Source organism: Notolepis coatsorum, assembly GCF_963971535.1.
Source record: "Notolepis coatsorum genome assembly, chromosome: 16".
Lineage (NCBI taxonomy): Eukaryota > Metazoa > Chordata > Actinopteri > Aulopiformes > Paralepididae > Notolepis > Notolepis coatsorum.
Window position 1 is genome coordinate 20,296,537 of NC_140180.1, and position 24,119 is coordinate 20,320,655.

A 24,119-nucleotide genomic window follows, 5' to 3' on the forward strand; every position below is an offset into this window, starting at 1 on the left:
GAGACCGGGGTCAGACTCCCCATTCATGGAGACCGGGGTCAGGTCTCATTAGTCCCGTTATCAAGATGGCGGCAGAGTGAACAGACTTCTCTTTAGACAAACGTTGCGGCATCCCATCTAATGGGAATTCAGTAGAATTACAACCATCGGCACAGTGCACTCTCGTGTGTAGAGCACTACAAATACAAACAATGTAAAAAAATAAAGTCATAACTATTGGTTTAAAAAATAAAGAGCATGTTTTTTTTCGTAGCAACCCCCGCGAACAACCCCCATAATTCCATTCTATTCTCGTTAATTCCCATACAGTCCCATTAACCCTTTCACTGCCGCACTAACCAAAGCGGTTAACCCTTTCACCGCGACAATACACAGAAGGTTAACCCTTTCACTGCCACACGACAGAAGGTTATAACCCTTTACGGCGACCGTCGGTTGTGCGGATAGTAAAGGGTTATAATAACCTTCTGTCGTGTGGCAGTGAAAGGGTTAATTCCCATAAGAATGTCTCCACCACTGAACGTTCCCGGAATGAGAGTGTGGTTGGACGACGGACGTACGTGTTCTTGCAGCGGGTGCACTGGTACTGGTGTTTGTACTTGATGTCGTAGCTATGGCAACGCGTCACCATGGGGAGCTCCGGGTGGGCCAGCGTGGCCTTCTGGGCGTACAGCTTCCAGAAGCTGCCGTGGCCGTCTCTCACGCCGTTGATCAGCCAGGTGGCAGCGTGGCACATCTCGTGGACCAGTGTGTCCCTCAGACGATCTGGGAAAATCAAGGAAGGGTATAGAAAACAAATTCCAATTACCTTGAGCAATTTCAAAGATATTCAAGCACATCAGGACGCTCAGTGACTCTATGCAGCAACACTAACCCATCCATTCTACATGCGTTGCACACACATCCACACGCTCACTTTAAAAAGGAACACGCCAACATTTTGGGGAAATTAGCTTACCGTCTTCTCCAGAGAGAGACAAGAAGATGGATACCAGTTTCCTCTCTGTGCGTTCAGTAGAAATTGCTATCTGTCTGCATGTTAGCCTAGCTTAGCACAATGAATGGAAGCGGACAGTGACGGGTAGCCTTTGGGAGAGGTGTTAGTTGGACAATGCCTAGGCTACCAGTCACTGTCCGCTTCCATTCATTGTGCTAAGCTAGGCTAACATGCAGCCAGATAGATTTCTACTGAACGCACAGAGAGGAAACTGGTATCTATCTTCTTGTCTCTCTCTGGAGAAGACCATAAGCTAATTTCCCAAAATGTTGGGGTGTTCTTTTAAACATCCAAAAATGTTTACTGTATAATGAAGCACAATCTCAGGAGGCTCATAGTACAGAACCAAGTATTTCACTGCAATGTACATGTACCTTATATGTGACGAATAAAACAAAACTTGACAAACACCTTGAAATACATCACTCAGAGGTGTCCTAGCATGTTTATTACAAAGACCCCTCGAGGGGTTGACCGAGTAATCTGCCATTCAATTTTCTCATCTACATTTTGTGTTTAGAAATTTGTAGCCTTGCAAAAGCCGTGTGTTGCACATCAAATGTCACGCCCGCTCTGTGAATATGAATAACGATCTCGGCCAAAAGGCTGGGAATCGCAGTGGGTGGTTGCCATGGTAACTAAGGACTTCGGGCAGAGATGACTGGATGGCTGAAGTGAAAAATATAACTCGCGTTTCTTAAATGTCTCTTGCGGTGGAAAATAGCTGAGTTGATGCAAAAGCTTTCCTGTGCTCCTTTACGAGAAGTTATTTCTGCATTTCTTGTCTTGCACCATCAGGCTATATCCATTTAAACTGTCAAACCACAAGATTTTTTTCAAGATCTGTGAAAAATACTTGTTTGAGAATGTTCTGCAACACATAGTGTGTGTGTGTGTGTGCGCGCGTGCGTGTAGCATGACCAAATTAGTATGTTCACAGTCTTCGGGGAAAATGGCCAACAGTGTCAACAGCGCCTTGGTGTGAATGTCTGCAACTGTGTAAGTGAGTGTGAAGCAGGGTGTTGCTGAAAGAGCATTCATGCTCAGAGAACCTACCCCTGGTTAATAAAGAACCTACCCCTGGTTAATAAAGAACCGACCCCTGGTTAATAAAGAACCTACCCTGGTTAATAAAGAACCTACCCTGGTTAATAAAGAACCTACCCCTGGTTAATAAAGAACCTACCCTGGTTAATAAAGAACCGACCCCTGGTTAATAAAGAACCGACCCCTGGTTAATAAAGAACCTACCCTGGTTAATAAAGAACCTACCCTGGTTAATAAAGAACCTACCCCTGGTTAATAAAGAACCTACCCCTGGTTAATAAAGAACCGACCCCTGGTTAATAAAGAACCTACCCTGGTTAATAAAGAACCTACCCCTGGTTAATAAAGAACCTACCCCTGGTTAATAAAGAACCTACCCCTGGTTAATAAAGAACCGACCCCTGGTTAATAAAGAACCTACCCCTGGTTAATAAAGAACCTACCCTGGTTAATAAAGAACCTACCCTGGGTTAATAAAGAACCTACCCTGGGTTAATTAAGAACCAGAACCTACCCTGGGTTAATTAAGAACCAGAACCTACCCTGGGTTAATAAAGAACCTACCCTGGGTTAATTAAGAACCAGAACCTACCCTGGGTTAATTAAGAACCTACCCTGGGTTAATTAAGAACCAGAACCTACCCTGGGTTAATTAAGAACCTACCCTGGGTTACCACCCAAGATGTTTTTCCATAAATTAAGTCTACACTTATATTTCAAACCAATGATCGTGCCTTACCGAATTTCCACAAGTAATTTCTTTACTCATAAATTATATAAAAAAATGCACGTTGTCGTCTGCTGTGAACATTCAGATCATTGTCCCGGTAATGAAATAAACCTTTACATTTCTGTACTCTTGACCTTCTTTGCTCAAAGTAACAGGAGAGATGCCACCACATGGCTCATGCGTAGACGACGACGACGATCGAAATCAAACTATCACAAAGTTGTCCTGTTTGACCAATGAGTCCGTCGACTTCGAATGTGCAAGAAGAACGACGACACGTGCGACAGATTCTTGGATACGGATAACTCCCCGTTCAAAGAGGTCCCTGTGACCCAGAGTGAACCCTTTAGACGGGCTTTGTGAAGAAATGGTTAAAGTAATGATAATTACTCATCAGTCACAGGAGTCTTCAATAACGCTGAATCCGCTTTGTGACTGGATTTGTTCTCTTCACGTCTGAGGTGATCTTTGCTGGCAGACGACTCCTTCAGACAACCTCTGCTACTTAACGCAGGGTTCCCACAGACATTGCAAAATGAAATTCAAGGACTTTCAAGTACTTTTCTAAGCACTATTTTTAGTATTTTCCATTTTAAAAGGGCACTTAAAAGGATACAATGCTGAATGAACAGCTAAAGAGATTGGTTTTATCGGGTATCACAGTGGCTAAAAAGCTGATAGCATCACGATGGTTCCAACCGGAAAAAATGTGCCGAAAGGTCTGGATTATTACATATCTCGATGTGATCTATCAAGAAATATCTACAGCAAGAATTTGGGGTCTCAATGAATCCAAAATGACATTGTGGTTAGAAGTGGTGGAGAAAATAAAAGCTAGCATATAATGGTAATGTCTGGTTAGGAGCGAGGGAAAATGGATGGATTATCCAATGGGGGGTCCGGGAGGGGGGGGTACGAGCTGGAGCATATGTGTGTAGGGTAATAGATAACAGGTATTAAGGGTATATCCTATATAAAGACAATTAACTAAAATGTGATTTCATTGGATGTGCACTGTCAACTAATGCTTGTATATCTTATCGTGTGTTGTCATGTTTGTTTATGTGTTTGTTTAAAAAATAATAAAAAAAAAAAAATACAAACAAAAAAAGGATACAATGCCCTCAGGTCGCTACAGGTCTATCCTAACCAGACACACACGTTTCACAAACAGTTTTTTCCCCACAGCAGTCCGAACACTGAACACCCTGGCCCGCCCCCTTTGCACAAACGGGCAAGCATCTGTCACCGACCGACACTGTTACCGTGACTGTCCTATATGTATATATGTTTTGACGTTTTTGATGTTTGATGTCCGTTTCATGTTTGATATAACCAGTGCTCAACATCTGTACCGAAAACAATTACCACCAACCATCGTTGTGTGGCATTAAAGTATCTTGTATCTTGTAAAAAACCCATTTCGGACAATTAGTTACACTTTAGATTAACCCTTTGGGTGCCGTTCACATAGAACTACGTTTCTGTCGCCCGACGGTTGAGTGCCGGAAACGTAGATCTACGTTTTTCTCACAGTATTTCTTTTATTCGCCATTGCCATTCATAATTCAGCGGGGCACCTTGTGCATACTGTTCTGAATGTGTCTGAGCTGGCAGACGGTCTTATACCGCCCTCTAAAGCCTTCAGGCCGCTATTGCACTCCATTAGAAACGGTGTCCTAAACACTCCGGCAAAACACACGCTTGTAGGGATGGCTTGGACAACTGACCCCGCCCGCCCGTTCATGTGCAATGCCCAATAACGTTGGAGACAGGATCGCTGTGGATAACTGGAATGGCGATCAGATAATTGGATTATTTGTTTTTGGATTACATCAGATACCAGGTAAGGACTCTATAAATCCAATCTTGCGTTGATCTGATATTTCTTTCTCCCGCGATTGAAGCTATCTGTGTATGCTGTGTGTGGCTGTTTACCGTTGGGTGCAGGAGGGGAGGGGGGGAGCGCCACGCTCCAGGGCCCATTTCCAGGAGACATAATGATAATCTAGCGTTGATTTCAGGAAGATTCGATAAACAGGCGAAAAATTACAACGCGATAAGTGAATTACACAAAAACGCTATTATCGCGTCTTTTTCCTGGAATTACTCAGAAGCACCCAAACTATATTCATATTCAAAACGGTATAAAACGGAAATGTACGAATGAAAAAAGTATCCGTTTCTTGCACGTTGACTGGAAGCAACTCACTGACAATCGACGGCGTTATTAGACCCATAGCTATAATATAAAATATAGGTTTAGCTCTACAAACAAGGTGAGCGATTACATGGGGTTAATGGACGGCAAGGCCAGATGCACTTCCCGGAAGTGTTAAGAAAAGGTGTTAAGAAAACATATTTCTTGATTCAGAACTATTTTATCATGGATGAACAAATCTGTTTTCAAAGTGAATGGTTGATTGAATTTCAAGGACTTTTTTAAAAAAAATGGGCTGTTTAAGGAATTCCACTCTGTGACTTTTTTTGGACACAAATCCAGCACTTTAAGCACTTCAAGGACCTTGTGCGAACCCTGTTAACGTGAGCATAATAACGGCCCCTTTTCACCACATCACTGTGACTTGTACACATCTGTAGATTGGCTATTGTTACCCTCTCGACGAGAAATTAATTGGCTTACACTCATTTACAAAACATTCCTTGGTCTGACCCCTCCTTATTTAAAATGGTCATCTACTCCCTATAACACCAGAGCTGCTCACCATATCTCGCTAGATGTTAACACTTCCTTCCACACTCCTCCTTCCAACTTGCTGGTCCCAGCAGTTGGAACGAGATGACTATCGCAGAGTTGTTTACACACCTGCAACGATCACCCAGCCTTTTAACTGTAATTTGACTGTTCTGCTTCATGTATGCCCCTTTGTAATTTTATTGGGTTGTTTGTTTTAATGATTTCCCTTACCTTTGTGAATATGTACCATCTGTCTCTTTTCTATTTTCGTCCCCTTTCCCCGTTACACTTCGAGGGGACCTTTTGTCCTCTCGCCAGGCCGTCATTGTAAATAACAATTTGTTCTAAATTGACCTGCCTGGTTAAATAAAGGTTAAATGAAATAAAATAATTAGCAAGCATAGCATACTAGCATTGCTCGACCTGTGTACTTTATACATGTTGCTTTGCTGGGAAAGACCATTCACAGGACAGTCATCAGGACAGTCATCAGGACAGTCATCAGGGTCAGTCATCAGGTCAGTCATCAGGTCAGTCATCAGGACAGTCATCAGGTCAGTCATCAGGTCAGTCATCAGGTCAGTCATCAGGTCAGTCATCAGGACAGTCATCAGGTCAGTCATCAGGACAGTCATCAGGACAGTCATCAGGACAATCATCAGGTCAGTCATCAGGGTCAGTCATCAGGACAGTCATCAGGACAGTCATCAGGACAGTCATCAGGTCAGTCATCAGGACAATCATCAGGACAGTCATCAGGGTCAGGACAGTCATCAGGTCAGTCATCAGGACAATCATCAGGACAGTCATCAGGACAGTCATCAGGTCAGTCATCAGGACAATCATCAGGACAGTCATCAGGACAGTCATCAGGACAGTCATCAGGTCAGTCATCAGGACAATCATCAGGGTCAGGACAGTCATCAGGTCAGTCATCAGGTCAGTCATCAGGACAATCATCAGGTCAGTCATCAGGGTCAGTCATCAGGACAGTCATCAGGACAGTCATCAGGTCAGTCATCAGGACAATCATCAGGACAGTCATCAGGGTCAGGACAGTCATCAGGTCAGTCATCAGGTCAGTCATCAGGTCAGTCATCAGGACAGTCATCAGGTCAGTCATCAGGTCAGTCATCAGGTCAGTCATCAGGACAGTCATCAGGACAGTCATCAGGGTCAGTCATCAGGTCAGTCATCAGGTCAGTCATCAGGACAGTCATCAGGACAGTCATCAGGTCAGTCATCAGGTCAGTCATCAGGTCAGTCATCAGGACAGTCATCAGGACAGTCATCAGGTCAGTCATCAGGTCAGTCATCAGGACAGTCATCAGGACAGTCATCAGGACAGTCATCAGGGTCAGTCATCAGGTCAGTCATCAGGACAGTCATCAGGACAGTCATCAGGGTCAGGTCAGTCATCAGGTCAGTCATCAGGGTCAGTCATCAGGTCAGTCATCAGGTCAGTCATCAGGACAGTCATCAGGGTCAGGTCAGTCATCAGGTCAGTCATCAGGTCAGTCATCAGGACAGTCATCAGGTCAGTCATCAGGTCAGTCATCAGGGTCAGTCATCAGGTCAGTCATCAGGTCAGTCATCAGGTCAGTCATCAGGACAGTCATCAGGTCAGTCATCAGGTCAGTCATCAGGTCAGTCATCAGGTCAGTCATCAGGTCAGTCATCAGGTCAGTCATCAGGACAGTCATCAGGTCAGTCATCAGGTCAGTCATCAGGTCAGTCATCAGGTCAGTCATCAGGACAGTCATCAGGTCAGTCATCAGGTCAGTCATCAGGACAGTCATCAGGGTCAGGTCAGTCATCAGGTCAGTCATCAGGACAGTCATCAGGTCAGTCATCAGGTCAGTCATCAGGACAGTCATCAGGTCAGTCATCAGGTCAGTCATCAGGTCAGTCATCAGGTCAGTCATCAGGACAGTCATCAGGACAGTCATCAGGTCAGTCATCAGGACAGTCATCAGGACAGTCATCAGGACAGTCATCAGGTCAGTCATCAGGACAGTCATCAGGACAGTCATCAGGACAGTCATCAGGTCAGTCATCAGGTCAGTCATCAGGACAGTCATCAGGACAGTCATCAGGTCAGTCATCAGGTCAGTCATCAGGACAGTCATCAGGTCAGTCATCAGGTCAGTCATCAGGACAGTCATCAGGACAGTCATCAGGTCAGTCATCAGGACAGTCATCAGGTCAGTCATCAGGACAGTCATCAGGTCAGTCATCAGGACAGTCATCAGGACAGTCATCAGGACAGTCATCAGGACAGTCATCAGGACAGTCATCAGGACAGTCATCAGGTCAGTCATCAGGTCAGTCATCAGGACAGTCATCAGGACAGTCATCAGGACAGTCATCAGGTCAGTCATCAGGTCAGTCATCAGGACAGTCATCAGGACAGGTCTTGTTACAGAGCAGCGTTATACCTGCAGAGTCGCACACCTTCTCGGACAGCTCGATGCGGGCGTATCGATTTCCCCCCGGCCCTCGCTCCTGACCTGTGACGCAATAGCCCGCGGTCTTCCTCATCTTCTTATTCCAAGTCACTGACATGGTGGTAGGGAGCTGAAAAGGGGGGTGCAGACAACAAGTGCAAGAAACATCGACAGGTCAGAGAAGAGATGACCGAAGAAAGACATGTTTTTTAAAAGAGCAGAATGTGAGAACGTGCTCACCTGGATGCCAAACACGGTTGTGTTGTACAGCAGGTAGAGTTTGCTGGTGAGCTCCTCCTTGTTCTGCTTGAAGTGACAGCCGTAGCGGGAGCTGGGAGCAGACAGAGACTGGAGGAAGCAGCCGGGCGTCTTACACACCACCACTCTGGAGGGAGACGTAGGTGCAAAACAATTATATATATATATATATATATATATATATACATACATATATAATTAATTATCAATATAATGATTAATTAATAAAAATAAAAATGGTGATGGTGTATATTTGAGGTGTGAGGTGTATGATAAACTACATCTCTGACGTTTATAACAAACCAAACCGCTTGAAAACCGGTTGAAAATGTTGCATGCTATGGTTATTTCAATAGTACATGCACCGTAGACATTCATGTTATGATGAGTGGGCGGGCTGCCTGTGGCAAGATGGTGCGTGGTCATGTGGCAACGTCGGTCTCCATTGGCCAGCAGCGCAGGTGAGTCATCTAGCCTTTATATATGTCTATGGTTAAGTACACCAAGAGTCCACTTCCATCATCCAGCTAACTTTCTGTGCTGTAGTATCCTGTCCCAGTACCCAGATATTATGCATAGCAACATCCTCTTCACGGCAGAGTCTGACGATGTTCAGGTGACCCTTGACCTCTTCACAAATACTCCTATTTCTCTGAGCAATAAACATGCTCTGCTCAAGAGACTCAGAATTAAAAGATAGAAAAGCACCCTGGTTCTCGCATGAGTTGTCAACTCTGCTTAATGACCGGAATAAGGCCTGGTCACGTGCTAGACGCTCAGGTGACCCACAACACTGGCTTGCCTTTAAACAGATGTACCACAGCTGTGAGAAAGTCAAAATCATATTACAACTTTTTTTTAACTAGTACTAATACATTTAATTACAAGTTTTGGAAGGCAGTTAACTTAAAGAAAAACAAGACCTCTAATTCACTACCCGCTTATATTAGTGTTGACGATTGTGTTATTTCTAGCCAGAACAAAATTTTTCTTGCATTTAACACTTTAATCGCCGTTGACGCTGGAACACGTCATTCCCCGCCATGCTTATTCTGCCGATGACGCTGGACAGCGTCTTTGATATCAATATTTCAAAAATCTGTGATCGAAATCATATTTCTCCCCCGGAGACATTATATGTACTGGTGAGCCCCTGTCAACTCTCTAACGGTTCAAGAGCGCCATCTGGTGGCCGATCGGCGGATCGCCCAGGGAAGAAACAGGGAAGTGGAAGCTGGTGCTCATTTCAATTTGGTCCGATCACTCGCTATAGGTCCCGGGACTCGAGCTCGACACAATGGATATCGATCCGTTGCCAATAACTCGATAAACAACATGATTTGGACGTATATACTATTATACAACCTGGAAATGGATCTGGTATTTCTACATCCCATAATAGAAATAATTCTGTTCCACGCTCATCTCCCAACGGCGAGAGGAAGCTACGGTGAGTTTCAGCGTTATTTTGTAATGTCTTCTATACTAACTGCTCTAATGATCATATCACCCACACTAGATGAATGATATAACGTTGCCCACGGAATTATAAACGACCCCCCGCCCATCCGGTCAACATCAGATCAAATGTAGTAACTTCTAGAAGTACGTGCAGTTGAGATTTTTTATCTCGCGCCGATTGCTATCAAACTGTATACAATCAATATAATGCATTTAGGGCTATAAATCACGTTCTGGAGAAAGCTGCAGAAAACGATAAAAACATACTTATACTTTAGACCGTATTTTAGTATGAATATGTGAATGAAAAAGTATAACGTTGCTACACCCTGAACAATAGATATAGGACTTTGAATGGGCCATGGTAATGTCAATTTAGCAATACAATTTAAAAAGTTATAGCCCTGCAAAGAAGGGGAACTTCTCCATGTTAAATAGGGCTGGCGAGGGATGGTAAATTATGAATTTAACCCCGGCGATCAAAGTGTTAATAAACACTTTTCAGTTGCTGGGAACCTGTTTGATAGAGAATATATCGGACTTCTTCCTGTTAATGTTAATGATGATGATAGACACTGATTGTGTGAGTTCTGTGGATCACACCGCTCAATTCCCCTTTAGTCCCTTTTCACGTGATGAAGTATTAAGACACTCTCCAATCCACAGATCCCAGGACCTCAACTGGTGAGGATAATTTGACTGCTCCTTTAATTAAAGAGCAATTGATGCATATTTTTTATCTTTCTATCTCAACAGGAAGATTATCTAGTGTCTGGAAATCTGCCATGTGATGCCGTTATATAAAGGTGGTGTTATAGAGATGATTTAAATACCTACCGTCCTATCTCCAAGTAACCCTGCTTAGCGAAAGTCTAGAGTCTTTAGTGAATAATTAACTTAAGTCCTTTCTCTCAAATCACTCTGTACTAAGACCACACCAATCTGGGTTCAGGGCCAATCATAGCACATTATCACACTCATTATGTGGCCTCAACCCATAAATCCCTGAAGTGTCTATCACTCTGCCCTCAGATTCATCACTAATGATCGATACGACACTCATCACTGTGTCCTTTATGAGAAGGTTGGTTTGTCCTCACTGATTGAGAGGCACAACAAACACTGGTATTTGTTCATTTTTAAGGCCCTTATTGGTAAGCTACCTCCTTATACTACATCACAACACAGAGGCCCTCTACAGGAAAGGAGAGCAGACTGTTCTTCCTGAGGAGACTCGGGTCCCTCAATGTGTGCAATAAGCTGCTGCAGTCGTTTTACCAGTCTGTAGTGCCAGCGTCCTCTTTTTTGCTTTCATGCTGGGGGGGGGGGGGGGGGGGGGGGGGTGCTACATCAACAAACTGAACAAGCTGGTGAGGAAGGCTAGCTCTGTAGTGGGGGTCGAGCTGGTCAAACTAGAGGTGGTGGCAGAGAGGAGGATGAGAAGGAAGCTGGCCGCTATCCTGGAGAACCCCTTGGAGCTAGCCAAGATGAGGATCATGGATGGAGCATGTTCAGCCACAGACTTATCCCGCACCCCCTCTATGAGGAGCTAGCCAAGATGAGGAGCACGTTCAGTCACAGACTCAAACCCCCCTGGGCCCTGACACTCCACTAACAGCCTCAGCCAGCCAGGCTCCACAACTGGAGAACTAACGACTGCAGAACTTGAGAACTATAAGGAATGTCTGACCACTAAGTGTGTCCGACTCTTAACCTCCAAAACCTGCACGGAATATAAGGTATGACATAAATCATGCTAGGGTACAGAGACCCTCACCTGCACCTTGTATATACAGTTTATTTGTCTCATATTTTTTATATTTCAGAGTTAATCATATCGTTATACAGTTTATTCTTCTCGTATTTATATATACAGATTTAATTTGATTGCCTACATTTATTTCATCCTTTACCCTGCCCATACCTGTACCTCCCCTCCCCCATGCTGTTATGACGCTCGAATTGTATCAATAAAGCAATATCTTTAGTGATGCACGATATATCGGCCGGCGCCGGCCGCCGATAAAATATCGGCCGATATGGCCGTTTTATTTACACATCTGTATCGGTCTGATATCAAGATATGGTCAATATAAAAAAAAAAAAATCTTTTTACATGTTTTGGCCAAAATATCTGTCATTTCTGAAGAAAAAAAATGCGTGTTGGAAAATTGCTTTATTTGATTATCATAAAAGTGTTTTCTATACAGAGATATCGACATCGGTAAATATCGGTATCGGCCAGAACAGCAATATTAATATCGGTTATCGGTATCGGCCACAATTTTCACATCGGTGCATCACTAAATATCTTTTTTTTTTTATCCACTTTTTCTCCCATTTTCTATATGTTTCTCCCATCCCAATTTCGTATCATCCAATTCAACCCTCCCCTGTCACGAACGCTGTTTCTTGCCTCCCACAAGCCGGCTGCAATGTGGACTAAGTCATACATAGCACAAGTCCCCTCCGGTACTTGAGGTAACAGCAGTCGCATCTTTTCACCTGCGCAGCTCGATCTCTCAGTGGCGAGGAGTAACGCGTGGGAGGCTCACGCTGCCCCCGACACTTCCTGATTCTACTGCGCAGGCGCACCAACCGACCTGTAGGAGTCGCTGTCCACAACGCCCGATCCCCACCCATCAGTTTCCCACCCCCTAATACGGCCAATGTGTATTAGTATGAACGACCAGCTAAACTGAAAGCAATGTGGAGCGCTGGGCTCGAACAGGCAAGCCCAGCGTCTCCGTCATTCGTGGCGAGCGCCTTGCCCACTACGCCACGTAGCCGTCGCATCACTAAATATCTTATCTTGTTTTGTATGTGCTTGCAGTAGTAATAGCATTGCTGCTGATATGATCTGAAAGAGGTCAGACCCTGTACCTGCTGGTAGGACCAGGTCTGGGCTCGGTCTGGGAGACCTTGGGTTTGGAGGCCGCGGGCCGCCCTGGGGTTTTCACATGCATCGGTGTCGTCCCCAATGGCTTGGGGTCTGGTGCCTTCAGTCCCTTCAGTCCCTTCATAGGAGGTATCGTCACGGGAGGCTTCGTTCCGGACTCTGGATCCAAGGAGAATCATATCAGACATCAGCTTCAGTTGAATTCAGAGTGTTACCTGTATTGTGGACGGGTGTGCTGACACTGTTGAATTCAGAGTGTTACCTGTATTATGGATGGTTGTGGTTGTGCCAACACTGGCTTTGTGGTTGCAGTTTCTCTTCTTCAACCTCTCCAGTAAGGAAAGGAACTCCTCTTCGGAGCTGTCCGAGTCCTGCAACTTCGATGGCGCTGAACAGGTACGCTTAGAAGGGGCCGGTGTGGGCGTCAGGAAGGTGGCGTGTGAAGGTGTCGGGGGTAGAAGAAAGACGGGGAGAGGAGGGGAGGAGGAGAGAGAAAGCAAGGGGGAGTTCTCCTCTCGATCGCCGCCTTGGGCTTTAACATTCCCAGCCTGTTTTGGTGGCTGCGGCTTGGTGTGTCGAGTCCCCCAAGTGCTTTTGACAATGATACCATCATCATCATCATCATCGCTGTCGCTGAGGAAGACTGGAGAGTCGCAGAGGGACAGAGGTTTTCTCACCGGAGGCTGGGCCGCCGGGCGTCTTGTGCTCTTTGAGACTGTAAAACAGTCAACGAGAACAAAATGTCATTCTGTTGTGGTGCTGTACAGTAGCTTGATGGATAGAGCAAGGCACTAACCCTCCCCCAGGGTTATGGGTTCGATTCCACCAGGAGGGGGCATCCATGCTAAAAGATGTCTGCACTTAAGGTGCTTTGGATAAAAGCGCCCGCCAAATGGCACTTTTATCTGGAAAATTACTTTCTCCACAAACAACCTTTCATTGTGTCGCTTTTCTATTAAGTATATAACAAGAGAGCACAGATAAGATAATTGGTTACCTTTAGAAGAAGGTTTCTTCATCTCAACAACAAAGTCATCGTCAGATGAGATGTTATCCACATCCACTATGAAGTTTTTGAGGCTGAGAGTAAAACAGAGGTAGATGTGAGGATTACCCGACGCAACAAATATATCACGGTGTGTTTACATGCATTTCCGATATTGTTTGGGATACTCGAGTATTCCCTATTTGAGTTCCTGTTCACAATAACCTGGGTGAGCCCTGAATTTTAAATGACCCGATTTACAATTATAAAGTCACAAAGCAGCTCGAGGATTCCGCTCAATCACTGTACAGTATGTGGAGCTGGCTTGCAGCGCTGAATGGGCATTACTGGCCTCACAAGTAGGAATAATTTTAAGCAAATATCTTAAGCAAGTACCTAAGAAGACTGAGGTAGAAATATTCAGTTTAGTGCTTTACTATAATATGGGATATGAAGATGCGTATACCTTATCCTCAGACTAAGGCCGTATCTGGGATATAAGCTAGTATCCAGAACACTGTGTGTGCATGTACTTGTATGTAATTGTAACTAAGACATTTGCTGGAAAACATAATCGCTGTTGTGATCACAAGATTTATCAGTTTATGATACGCATTTCACGTTGCGGAGCTTGTAGTGCGGTGAAATACCATTAACATCGGCATGGGCTGACGATTGACCAATCAAGGTCTGTAGTGTCAGGTTGCAGCACAGGTAGGGTGTTTTGTAGTAGCTAAGCCAGCATGGGCTGGCGCTGCTCCGCACAGGAAGTGGAAAATGGTAAACAAAGCGGGAGCACGGATTTCACCATGGCACGGCAAGGCAGTGGAAAAGCCCCATAAGTGCACTCAATGTCAGACACAGTGTGAAAAAATAAAATGCATCAAAACACACCTGTCTTCACTGCCACTCTGTGATGCTTTCTTAGCGTTGGGCTTAGGTGTCTTCACTCGGTTCAGGACTACAATGTGCAAGATCAGAAAATACAGTAATAGTTACACACAAGTTTACATGTTCACCCCGTATTTGTGTGGGTCTTCCTCTGGTTTCCTCCGACATGCATGCTACACTACTAACGTTGCCCTTAATCAAGGTACTGGCACATCAACTGGAGTCGGTTTTCTGGCGTCAGTCTGTGGCTGCCCACTGCTTCTCAGTGGTTAGAACTAAATTACTTTTGTAAATGTTCAAATTTAACCATTTCATCCTTTTAAACTCATCTGGATTGCTCTTTTTGTTTGTATGTATGTTGTTGCTGTTGTTGTCATTTATGCTTCTTATGCATGGCTGCTGACAGTCACACAATAGTATGATCCATTCACAACAAAGCCCAGTACTCTACTTACAAGTCTCAAAGCTGCCATCACTGTCTGAGCTCACCACCAGGACAGACGAACTAAAAAAAATAAAAAAAAAACACAATCGGACCAAACGTTAGACTTCCTCACAAAATACTTTGTCGTTGTGATGAAAGAGAAGCTAAATTGAAATGTAATCAAAACACAGCTATACCCTCACCGAATTACATCGGCACTACCGAGTACCAATTCACACTAGATCAATCGGTACCAAATGTCTGTACCTTTACATACAAGATACAAGATACTTTAATGCCACACAACGATGGTTGGTGGTAATTGTTTGCGGTGCAGTTTGTTAAAAGCACTGGGACATCAACATGAAACATCAGACATCAAACGCCCCCCTCCCATCTCCCAATCCCCACAATAAATACATGTATACATACAGGACAGTCACATGTAACAGTGTCAGTCAGTGACGGTTGCTTGCTCGTCTGTGCAAAGGGGGGCGGGCCAGGGTGTTTAGTGTTCGGACTGCTTTGTGAAGCGTGTGTGTCTGGTTAAAATGGACCTGTAGCGACCTGAGGGCATGCACTGGAATAAGTGGTGTGCTGGGTGGGAGGGATCGTTGACTATTTTACCAGAGCGGGTGACTGTGCGTGAGGTGTAGATGGAGTCAATTATTTTGGAGGCTGTCTTGGTGATGTTTAGTATAAAGGCTAGGAGTGTAATATACTAGACAAGAGGGAGCCTTTTCCACAAATATATATATTACCGTCCCGTCTCTTGGGCCTTTGGAAAGACCAGACGAGGTCAGAGGAGTTTGATCATATTTACTGAGGATGGCCAGATAATGTTGATATTTAAACATTTAAAAACACAATACATGATCATGCGATTCGTGTGTTACAACAATAAATAACTAAATGTTTTAAATAAATAACAATGTTTAAATTGAGATGTTTGGACTTATTTTCTACAACAGAATTATTTTTATAGAGTTAAGAACTGACAAAAGGGTACCTTTGGGTACCGGTACTGAATTCCAGGAACTGTTACTGGTATCGGTTCAAATGTGAACGGTACCCAACCCTACTTGCATACCAAAATAAACATTTCAATCCACTCTCCCCTCATCTTACCAGACTTTCCTTGCAGAACGACAGGGTTTCTGCGAGGCTGCTTTTGCTTTGGGTGTAGCCATATCTACCAGAACTGAGGTGGAAAACACACATAGCACTCAATCTCAAGTCACATACAAATGACTGCATTTAAACATGGCTACCAACAGTCTTCCACCCTCACTTCTTACACTGGTCAAAGTTGTCATCAGAGGACTCGTTCGAGGGCGTGTTCCTGTAGCCGTGAGTGGAGAAGTGGTTCTCCTTCTCTGGGTCCTCCTCACTGTCAAACAGTAGTGGAACAGGGGAATGGAGGTCCACAGCTTCCCTGAGTCCAGGACTGCTTGTGGCAGGATGGCGGGGCTTGCCGATATCCTTCACCAGCTGCAACAGACGGTATCAATGATGTAATTATTAGTATAGCCATTTTTTTTTTAACTCACATTTTATTCACATTTTTCACAATTTACAGTACAGTTGACAGACAAAAATAATAATATATTCCAACAAACATTCAACATAAATGATAAGACTAAAACAAAAAAGTGTGACATGGGTTCAATGACCCCCCCTTGAATTTCTTTCCTCCTTTATCCTTCGCCTTCTTGTGTTGTATTTGTTTCTTCCTCTGTGATGTCGTTCTCGTTCCCCTTATAGTCCTCCCATTTTCCCCATCTTTCCCCAAATTTTTCTTCTTGTAGCCTCAGCATGTGAGTTATCCTCTCCATATCCTGTATCTCCTCTACTATTCCTACCCATTGTTTTATTGTTGGTGGATCTTCTTTTATTTTTTTGTATCCACTTTTTCTCCTTATTTTCTATTTTTCTCCCATCCCAATTTCGCCTCGCCAATTCTCCCTTCAATTCTCCCCTCCCCTGTCTCGAACGTTGCTAGACTATGCCTCCCACTGGTCGGCTGCAGTGAGGACGAAGCCTTGCATCCCGTGTCCCCTCCGGTACACGAGGAGGCAGCCGTCACTAGGGATGGGTACCGAATTCAGTACTTTTAAAAGATACGTACCGAAACACGTCGGTACTACCGAGTATCGATTCACGTGAGATACCGTAATAAAAAAAGAAGATTAAATTTTTTTTTGCACTTTAACACTTTGAGTGCCACTCACGGCTTTTCTCTGGTTTACGCCCCGACCGTTGAATGCCACGGTCACGAGTATTCTCTTTTTTTTTTTTTTATTATTATTATTAGCGATCTGAAATCATATTGCATCACGCGAGCCTACCGTTGGAGATCCAGGGACCGCCGGCGCTCAGATGTGAATAAAGCGCCCCCTATCGTCTCCCAGATGGTAAATCACCCTTTTGGAATGGACTCAATGAAAGTGAATGGGAGAACGGATTTCTGACTCCACATTTTACTTCTCACTGATGCAGCCGGGGTCTACCAGAGTTCATTCTGGAGCCTCTGAGCCACGGCGAATATGGGTTATAGTGTACACACGATGGATCAATACATTTATCGATTTTTTCGAATGGCGATCGGAAATTGGAATAAACCATTTGGATACCATCTGACCTCAGGTAAGGAATCTATGTTATCAGTGTTAGGATAATCAGACTCGTTTTCACGGATATATAAGCGTTTATGTGATATGTGATATGGCTGTTTTGACTGTAAAAGCCATGAGGAAATAAGAGCAGCGATTATCAGCGCACGGCACGAGCGTGCGTGCGCACACATATACTATCGATCATCTAGCGTTTATTTGAAAACGATTCATAAATAGGCAGACAAATAACAACGTTCTGGAATATTCCAGTAAAAGGCGATTATCTGGGTTGTTTTTCCCCGGAAAACGGGTGATTTTCAAAATGCTATCAAACGGAAATGAAGCGATAAAAATACAATCTGCCTTGCCAATGTTGACTGGAAAATGAGTCTTTGATAAGCGACGGGCAGATTAGACACATAGCCATAATTTAAAACATAGATTAGGCGATATTAACGTTAACATTGGCCGTGGATGGTGGCATTCAACAGGGTAAAAAGGAAAACACGGCCGGCACTGAAAGTGTTAAAAAAAATTGTTTACCTTTTTTCTTTTCATGTCAACGTACAATATACGTATCAGGGCCGACGTTCCACTCAACTGGTTAAAGTCGCTTACTCGTGAGTAGTACGTTCGTTGATAAAGAAAAATAAGGTCCACAGCCGCTAAGTGATGCTAAAGCTATTTTCCTAAATATTCACGTCACTACTACAAGGTAAGAAAACTGTATTTTCCCAGTCTCCAAAATCACAGCCGACTCGACACATGAAAATTCCTCCTCACCTGAAAGCCGTAAATCAACTTGCCGGCTCTTTCCACAGCAAAACGGTAGGCAAGGTACCTTGGTTGAGAAATGCAGGCTTCAATCTATGTTGTTTAGTCTATCTGTTGAGTACTGCTCAGCACTGTTTAAAGATGCACAATGAGCTCTTCTTCTTCTTCTTTTGAATTTCCGGCAGAGTAGACGCATCGTGGCGTATTACTGCCCTCCGCACTTCTTTTGATGATCTCTTCTTCTTCTTCTTCTTCTTTCTTGGCGTATTTCTTCCCTCCTCAGTTCTTATACTACACTAGTGGTGTGCCATCTTTAGGCCTCTTCAACTCACACTTTCTCCTTCTTCTCTGCTCCTCTTGCCTGTCCAATACTAATACATACACTAACGCTATATCCTCTGGTACAACTCTGAAGCATGCAGAAATGTCAGCACTGCCTCTGTGATCAACTGGTGGTTCTCATTATCCATGCCAAAGAATGATTTAAGAGAGAAGGAAGAGACTCCCAGCTCTACCAGACTTTTATAAAAGATTTCCCTCTCTTTCCTATACCTTTCACATTTTAGGAAGACATGCCCGACAGTTTCAGTCTCTCCACATTCACACACCCCATCTGGATGTTTGCCCACAATGCACAAGCTACTGTTCAACCCACAGTGTCCCAGCCTCAGTCTACACATCTTCACCCTATCACTCCTTGACCCATATCCCTCCACCTTGATCTTGACCCGAGGCTGCAGAGAGAAATAGTGCCTTCCCTTGGTCCCCCTTTCCCACTCATCCTGCCACTCAGCCTCAACTCCTTTCTTTATCTTATCTCTGAGTTCTACTCTTCCCACTGAAATGCCTATCTCTTCCTCCCTTCCCAGGCTCTGTTTGGCAAGGGAGTCAGCCATCTCATTCCCCGCAATCCCAGCGTGCCCCGGGACCCAACAAAACTCCACTGACCAGCCTGCCTTCGCAATCCTATATAAAACCAACATTATTTCCTGAATGAGATCAGGGCGAGCTTTAGACCCACCTGCACTCAGAGCCATCAGTGCAGCAGCCGAGTCAGAGCATATAATCACCTGGCTTGGTCCCACTTCCTCCACCCACCACAATGCCCAGAGGATGGCAAGCAACTCTGTCACAAATACTGAGCTGCCATCGGATATTCTTTGTCCCTTACCGATCCCTAACCGAGGCACCCACCACCCAAATCCTGCCCTCCCACTTTCAGGATCCACAGAGCCATCAGTGTACACCTCCAGAGCCCCTGATTCCAGAAGGAACCTCTCTATTTCTTCCACAATCTCGCCCTTATCCTCCTCCTTCAAGAACCTAAGTTCAATGACTCGATCAGGCACTAGCCAAAATGGCACTGATAGCCACCGAGTGTGCTCCGCCACTCCCCCCTGATGCAATCTCAACTTCCTGGCCCACTGATCAATACTGGCCAAAAAAGGTTTATACTTATCCCCATCTCCTGAAAGTAAACACCTAGCTGGGAAGGACAGACTTGTCCCACTCAATTTTGCCCAGTACTGTAGCCCTAACTTTACTCTCCTCAGGTTTAGGGGCAACTCCCCCATTTCCACCAATAGTGCTGAAGCTGGGGTGGTCTTAAAAGCTCCACAGCAGATTCTCAGAGCCTTGCACTGAAGCACATCCAGCTTTCGCAAATTAGACTTGGCCGCAGAGCCGTACACATAACAACCATAATCAATTGTTGACCTGATCATCGCCTGGTATATCATGCACGTGGTCTCTCTATCCGCTCCCCACCCACTCCCAGCCAAACTTCTCAGCACATTCACTATTCTTTCACACTTTGCCAGGGTTTTCTCTATATGAACAGCCCAATTCAGTCTTTCGTCGAACCAAACTCCCAAAAATTTAAACACCTTTACTCTCTCTAAGGGAGATCCATACATAACCAGCCTTCCCCTAGGCACCCTCTTTCTAAAACCAAAAATCATATAATTAGACTTAGAGGCGGATATTTTAAAACCCCACTTGTCTCCCCATTCCTCTACATCCCCCAGAGCTCTTTGTACCTGCTTTAAACAATACTCAACATTCTTCCCTCTTTTCCATATGGCCCCATCGTCCGCAAATAAAGACAACCCATATCCTTTTCCAATTTGCCCAAAAATGTCATTAATCATCACATCGAAGAGGACCGGACTAATCACGCTTCCTTGCGGGGTGCCATTTTCTATTTTTACAGTTTTTGAGGTTTGCCCCCCCACACGTACTTGGATTAGGGCTGGGCGATATGGCCTAAATATGATATCACAATATTTTCTGACCTTTCGGCGATACACGATACACATCACGATGTTTTTCTTTTTTACCCCAAACAATTCATTATGAGGCTTACCAAGACAGTATTTGAGTTTGCAAGCTAACATTAAAGACAAAATAAAATACCCATGCATTTAGCATTTTTATATTAGATTTAGATTATTAGATTATATATTGCATATGAGATATATGATTTAGATATGAAATATGATGAATTGAAAATGGGGGACCCTGATGTAAACAAGACTAAAGTCTTTCTCTGGTCTGCATCCCCTTAACAATTGTATGTATTGAGCTGTACTGTACCCATTCTGCAATATGTTAAAGTTTTAAATCAATCAATCAATAAATAGCATTTTAGCATTTTTATGAAACTACTGTATATATGTATGTCTCTAAATGTTTTGATGAATTGAAAATGGAGGACCCTTATGTAAAAAAGCCGAAAGTCTTTTTCTGGTCTTCATCCTCCTGTACTGTATTGTACCCATTCTGCAACCTTTTAATACAGTTTTCATTCATCATTCTGACGGAAACATAATCATTTTGATTGACAGTCGAGTCTGCCAATGACGTCACACCGCTTGCACCCGCCCTGCTGTTCTTAGCACCAATCGGCAAGCGTTATTAGTTTTTGACTTCCTGAATGTCCGGTGTGCTGACATCAACAAAGCTACTTACATTAGCTCCCCGCGACCGACTAGTAGGAGACCAGTGCTTCACAGGATGACTAAATGAGGCATAATGATTTTACTACAACGAATGTTATAATAAAAGCCTTTCCATACATCTGTCTGATTGAAAACTTTATTAACAGACCGCGGAATGGGCATATCTCAGCACAGGCTGAGATATGAACGAGTAACGTGTGGACAGATTGACGCGACACAATCCTCTTGGGCAAAACATCACGATATCCACGATACGTTGAAAAAGTGTATCGTTAATGAACTGTACCCGATATTTATATAATATCGTCATATCGCCCAGCCCTAACTTGGATCGTCCTGTCTAATAGAAAATCCTTTATCCAATTAAACAATCTCCCTCTAACTCCTAGGTCATACAATTTCAAAAGCAGCCCCTCTTTCCACAAAGAGTCATACGCCTTCTCAATATCCAAAAATACACTTATCACTACTTCCTTATTGTCAAAAGCCTGTCTAATGTCCTGGTCTAGAACAGCTACTGATTCCATTGTAGACCTGCCATTTCTAAAGAGAATTGTTGAATATATATAGATATACACAAATGTTCTAGAATGTTTGATTATGACATCAATCATACTGTGACATCCCGAATGCTCTAGAATGTTATAATAATAATAATGGATTGGATTTATATAGCGCTCTTCATGACACCCCAGTGACCCCAGAGCGCTTACAGAGTCCATTATTCGTTCATACACAGTCATACCGGTGGTAATGAATAATCATCGCCTACGGCCCCTCCGACCACCACCAACATTCATTCACATGCATACACATTCATACGAGGCAAGTAGGTTAAAGTGCCTTGCCCAAGGACACAACGGCAATGGGATGGACATGGGCTTGAGTGGGATTCAAACCACCAATCCTTCGATCATTAGACGACCCGCTCTACCCCTGAGCAAAAGCCGCCCCACTATCACATCATACGGTGACATCGCGAATGTTCTAGAATGTTCTATTAAGACAAATAATACGGTTCAATGACTTTATCTAAATCCAATCAATATTCCTAATGCTGTTTCAATGTAAGGTTATAAAAATAAACATTCATATAAATACCGAAAAAGGGTACAGTTTTTGTACCGGTATCTATTCACAGGTACCGGTACCGTATCGGTTCAAATGTGAACGGTACCCATCCCTAGCCGTCACATCTTTTCACCTGTACAGCGCGATCTCTCAGTGGCGAGGAGTAACGCGTGGGAGGCTCACACTGCCCCCGTTACTTCCTGATTCTGCTGTACAGGCGCACCAACCGACCTGTAGGAGTCGCTGTCCACAACGTCCAATCCCCACCCACCAGCTTTCCCACCCCTAACACTGCCAATTGTGTTAGTATGAACGACCAGCCAAGCTGGTAGCAACGCCGAGAGCTGGGCTCGAACCCAGAATATCCTGCGTTAGTGGCGACTGGCGAGCGCCTTGCCCACTGCGCCACTTAGCCACCCCTAGTATAGCCATTGTTGTGGGCTCTGCCTATTTTGGGAAAGTTATATTGTAACCAAAGTATTTAAAAAGCTGAATCAAGTGTTGTGGTAGTAAACAAGTCAAGGGGCTGACGTAGGCATAATGCTCCCCCAGTTTCATCTGTAGGTGGAAAATATGGTTATTTGCAATGTTCTTGACCAATTGCAAATCAGTATTAATGTACCGTTTTACTCCAGTGTTGACAATGAACACACTTTTTAGTCAGCCACAAAATACAGAGAATACAATTACAACCTGTTGTAAACTAGGAAATAAAAACATGTCTCCATTCTTATTCCTGGTGGTGGGGTTTCTGGTCCCAGCTAGCGTTTGACATGAGACCAGCGAATGAATGAATGAATGAAAACTTTATTTAACAGATTGCAGAATGGGTACAATACAGTATGGCTCAATACACACAATTGTTAAGGGGATGCAGACCAGAGAAAGACTTTTGTCTTGTTTACATCAGGGTCCCCCATTTTCAATTCATAGTGACATTTATGACATACACAACATATATGACATCATGACATTTATGGCATAGGGACATACATGACATACAGGTATATAGTAGTACCGTTACATTTGTGACATATACAATATGCAAATATACAGTACTGTTACCCATAGATCCTGACAGAGAGTATATACATATGATGGGGAGGAGACTACATTAGGAGGGGGTGGGTGGGTGGGAGAGAGATATACATACGGTGGAGAGAGAATATATACATGCGGTGGGGAGGAGAGTGGAGACTGTCTATTAGGGGGGGTTTGGACATTTACGGTGGCCAGTTTCGAATTGCAGCCTCCCCTAGGTGCTCTTTAAGAGCGGTTTTGAATGTGGGTAGGGATTCACATTCCTTTACAGCTTTGGGTAGGGCGTTCCACATTGATGTGGCATAATTGCATAATTTGTTCACTGATTGAGTCTTTAAGGTATTGATTGATTGATTGATTGAAAACTTTATTAACAGATTGCAGAATGGGTACAATACAGTACAGCTCAATACACACAATTGTTAAGGGGATGCAGACCAGAGAAAGACTTTCGTCTTGTTTACATAAGGGTCCCCCATTTTCAATTCAATACACACCTTTTCCTCGGCTGTGTCCAATCCACCCTTCTTTGTCCAACCCATTCTGTCGGCAACTCTTCTAAACAAATTGTGAGTGTCATCGTCCATAGTGCTCTCTGGGCTCTGCTCCCTCTGAAATGTGAGGACAAATTGCGTGTCAAGCCACAAGCAGCCAGACATCAACATGCGTGGACATGTCCTATTGTTGTCCTTTACAAATTCATTCATTCATTCAGCTATCTAGTTTAGCATTAGCGAAATTAACTGAGTGGAGATCTGGATTAAGGTTGGCTTACAAGTATGGACCGCAATACAACCAATATGTTACTTGAGAAATGAACA

At 44.0% G+C, this 24,119-nt stretch overlaps 1 protein-coding gene across 1 annotated transcript in view; it reads right to left on the minus strand.

Moving 5' to 3' along the window:
* gcna (germ cell nuclear acidic peptidase) overlaps positions 1-23,905 on the minus strand; it is a gene marked incomplete at its 3' end in the record, with an annotated part of 38,222 nt that extends 14,317 nt beyond the window's left edge. The window contains exons 1-11 of the mRNA XM_084332289.1: positions 23,796-23,905; positions 16,136-16,328; positions 15,966-16,038; positions 14,869-14,918; positions 14,417-14,483; positions 13,535-13,617; positions 12,800-13,252; positions 12,522-12,696; positions 8,160-8,304; positions 7,911-8,049; positions 561-765 (exon numbers count right to left, since the gene is read on the minus strand). Of these exons, the coding sequence (XP_084188415.1) occupies positions 561-765; positions 7,911-8,049; positions 8,160-8,304; positions 12,522-12,696; positions 12,800-13,252; positions 13,535-13,617; positions 14,417-14,483; positions 14,869-14,918; positions 15,966-16,038; positions 16,136-16,328; positions 23,796-23,885 (1,673 nt within the window). The 5' untranslated portion in view covers positions 23,886-23,905. The remainder of the gene's footprint in view (positions 1-560; positions 766-7,910; positions 8,050-8,159; positions 8,305-12,521; positions 12,697-12,799; positions 13,253-13,534; positions 13,618-14,416; positions 14,484-14,868; positions 14,919-15,965; positions 16,039-16,135; positions 16,329-23,795) is intronic.
* Between the last annotated feature and the right edge of the window lie 214 nt (positions 23,906-24,119).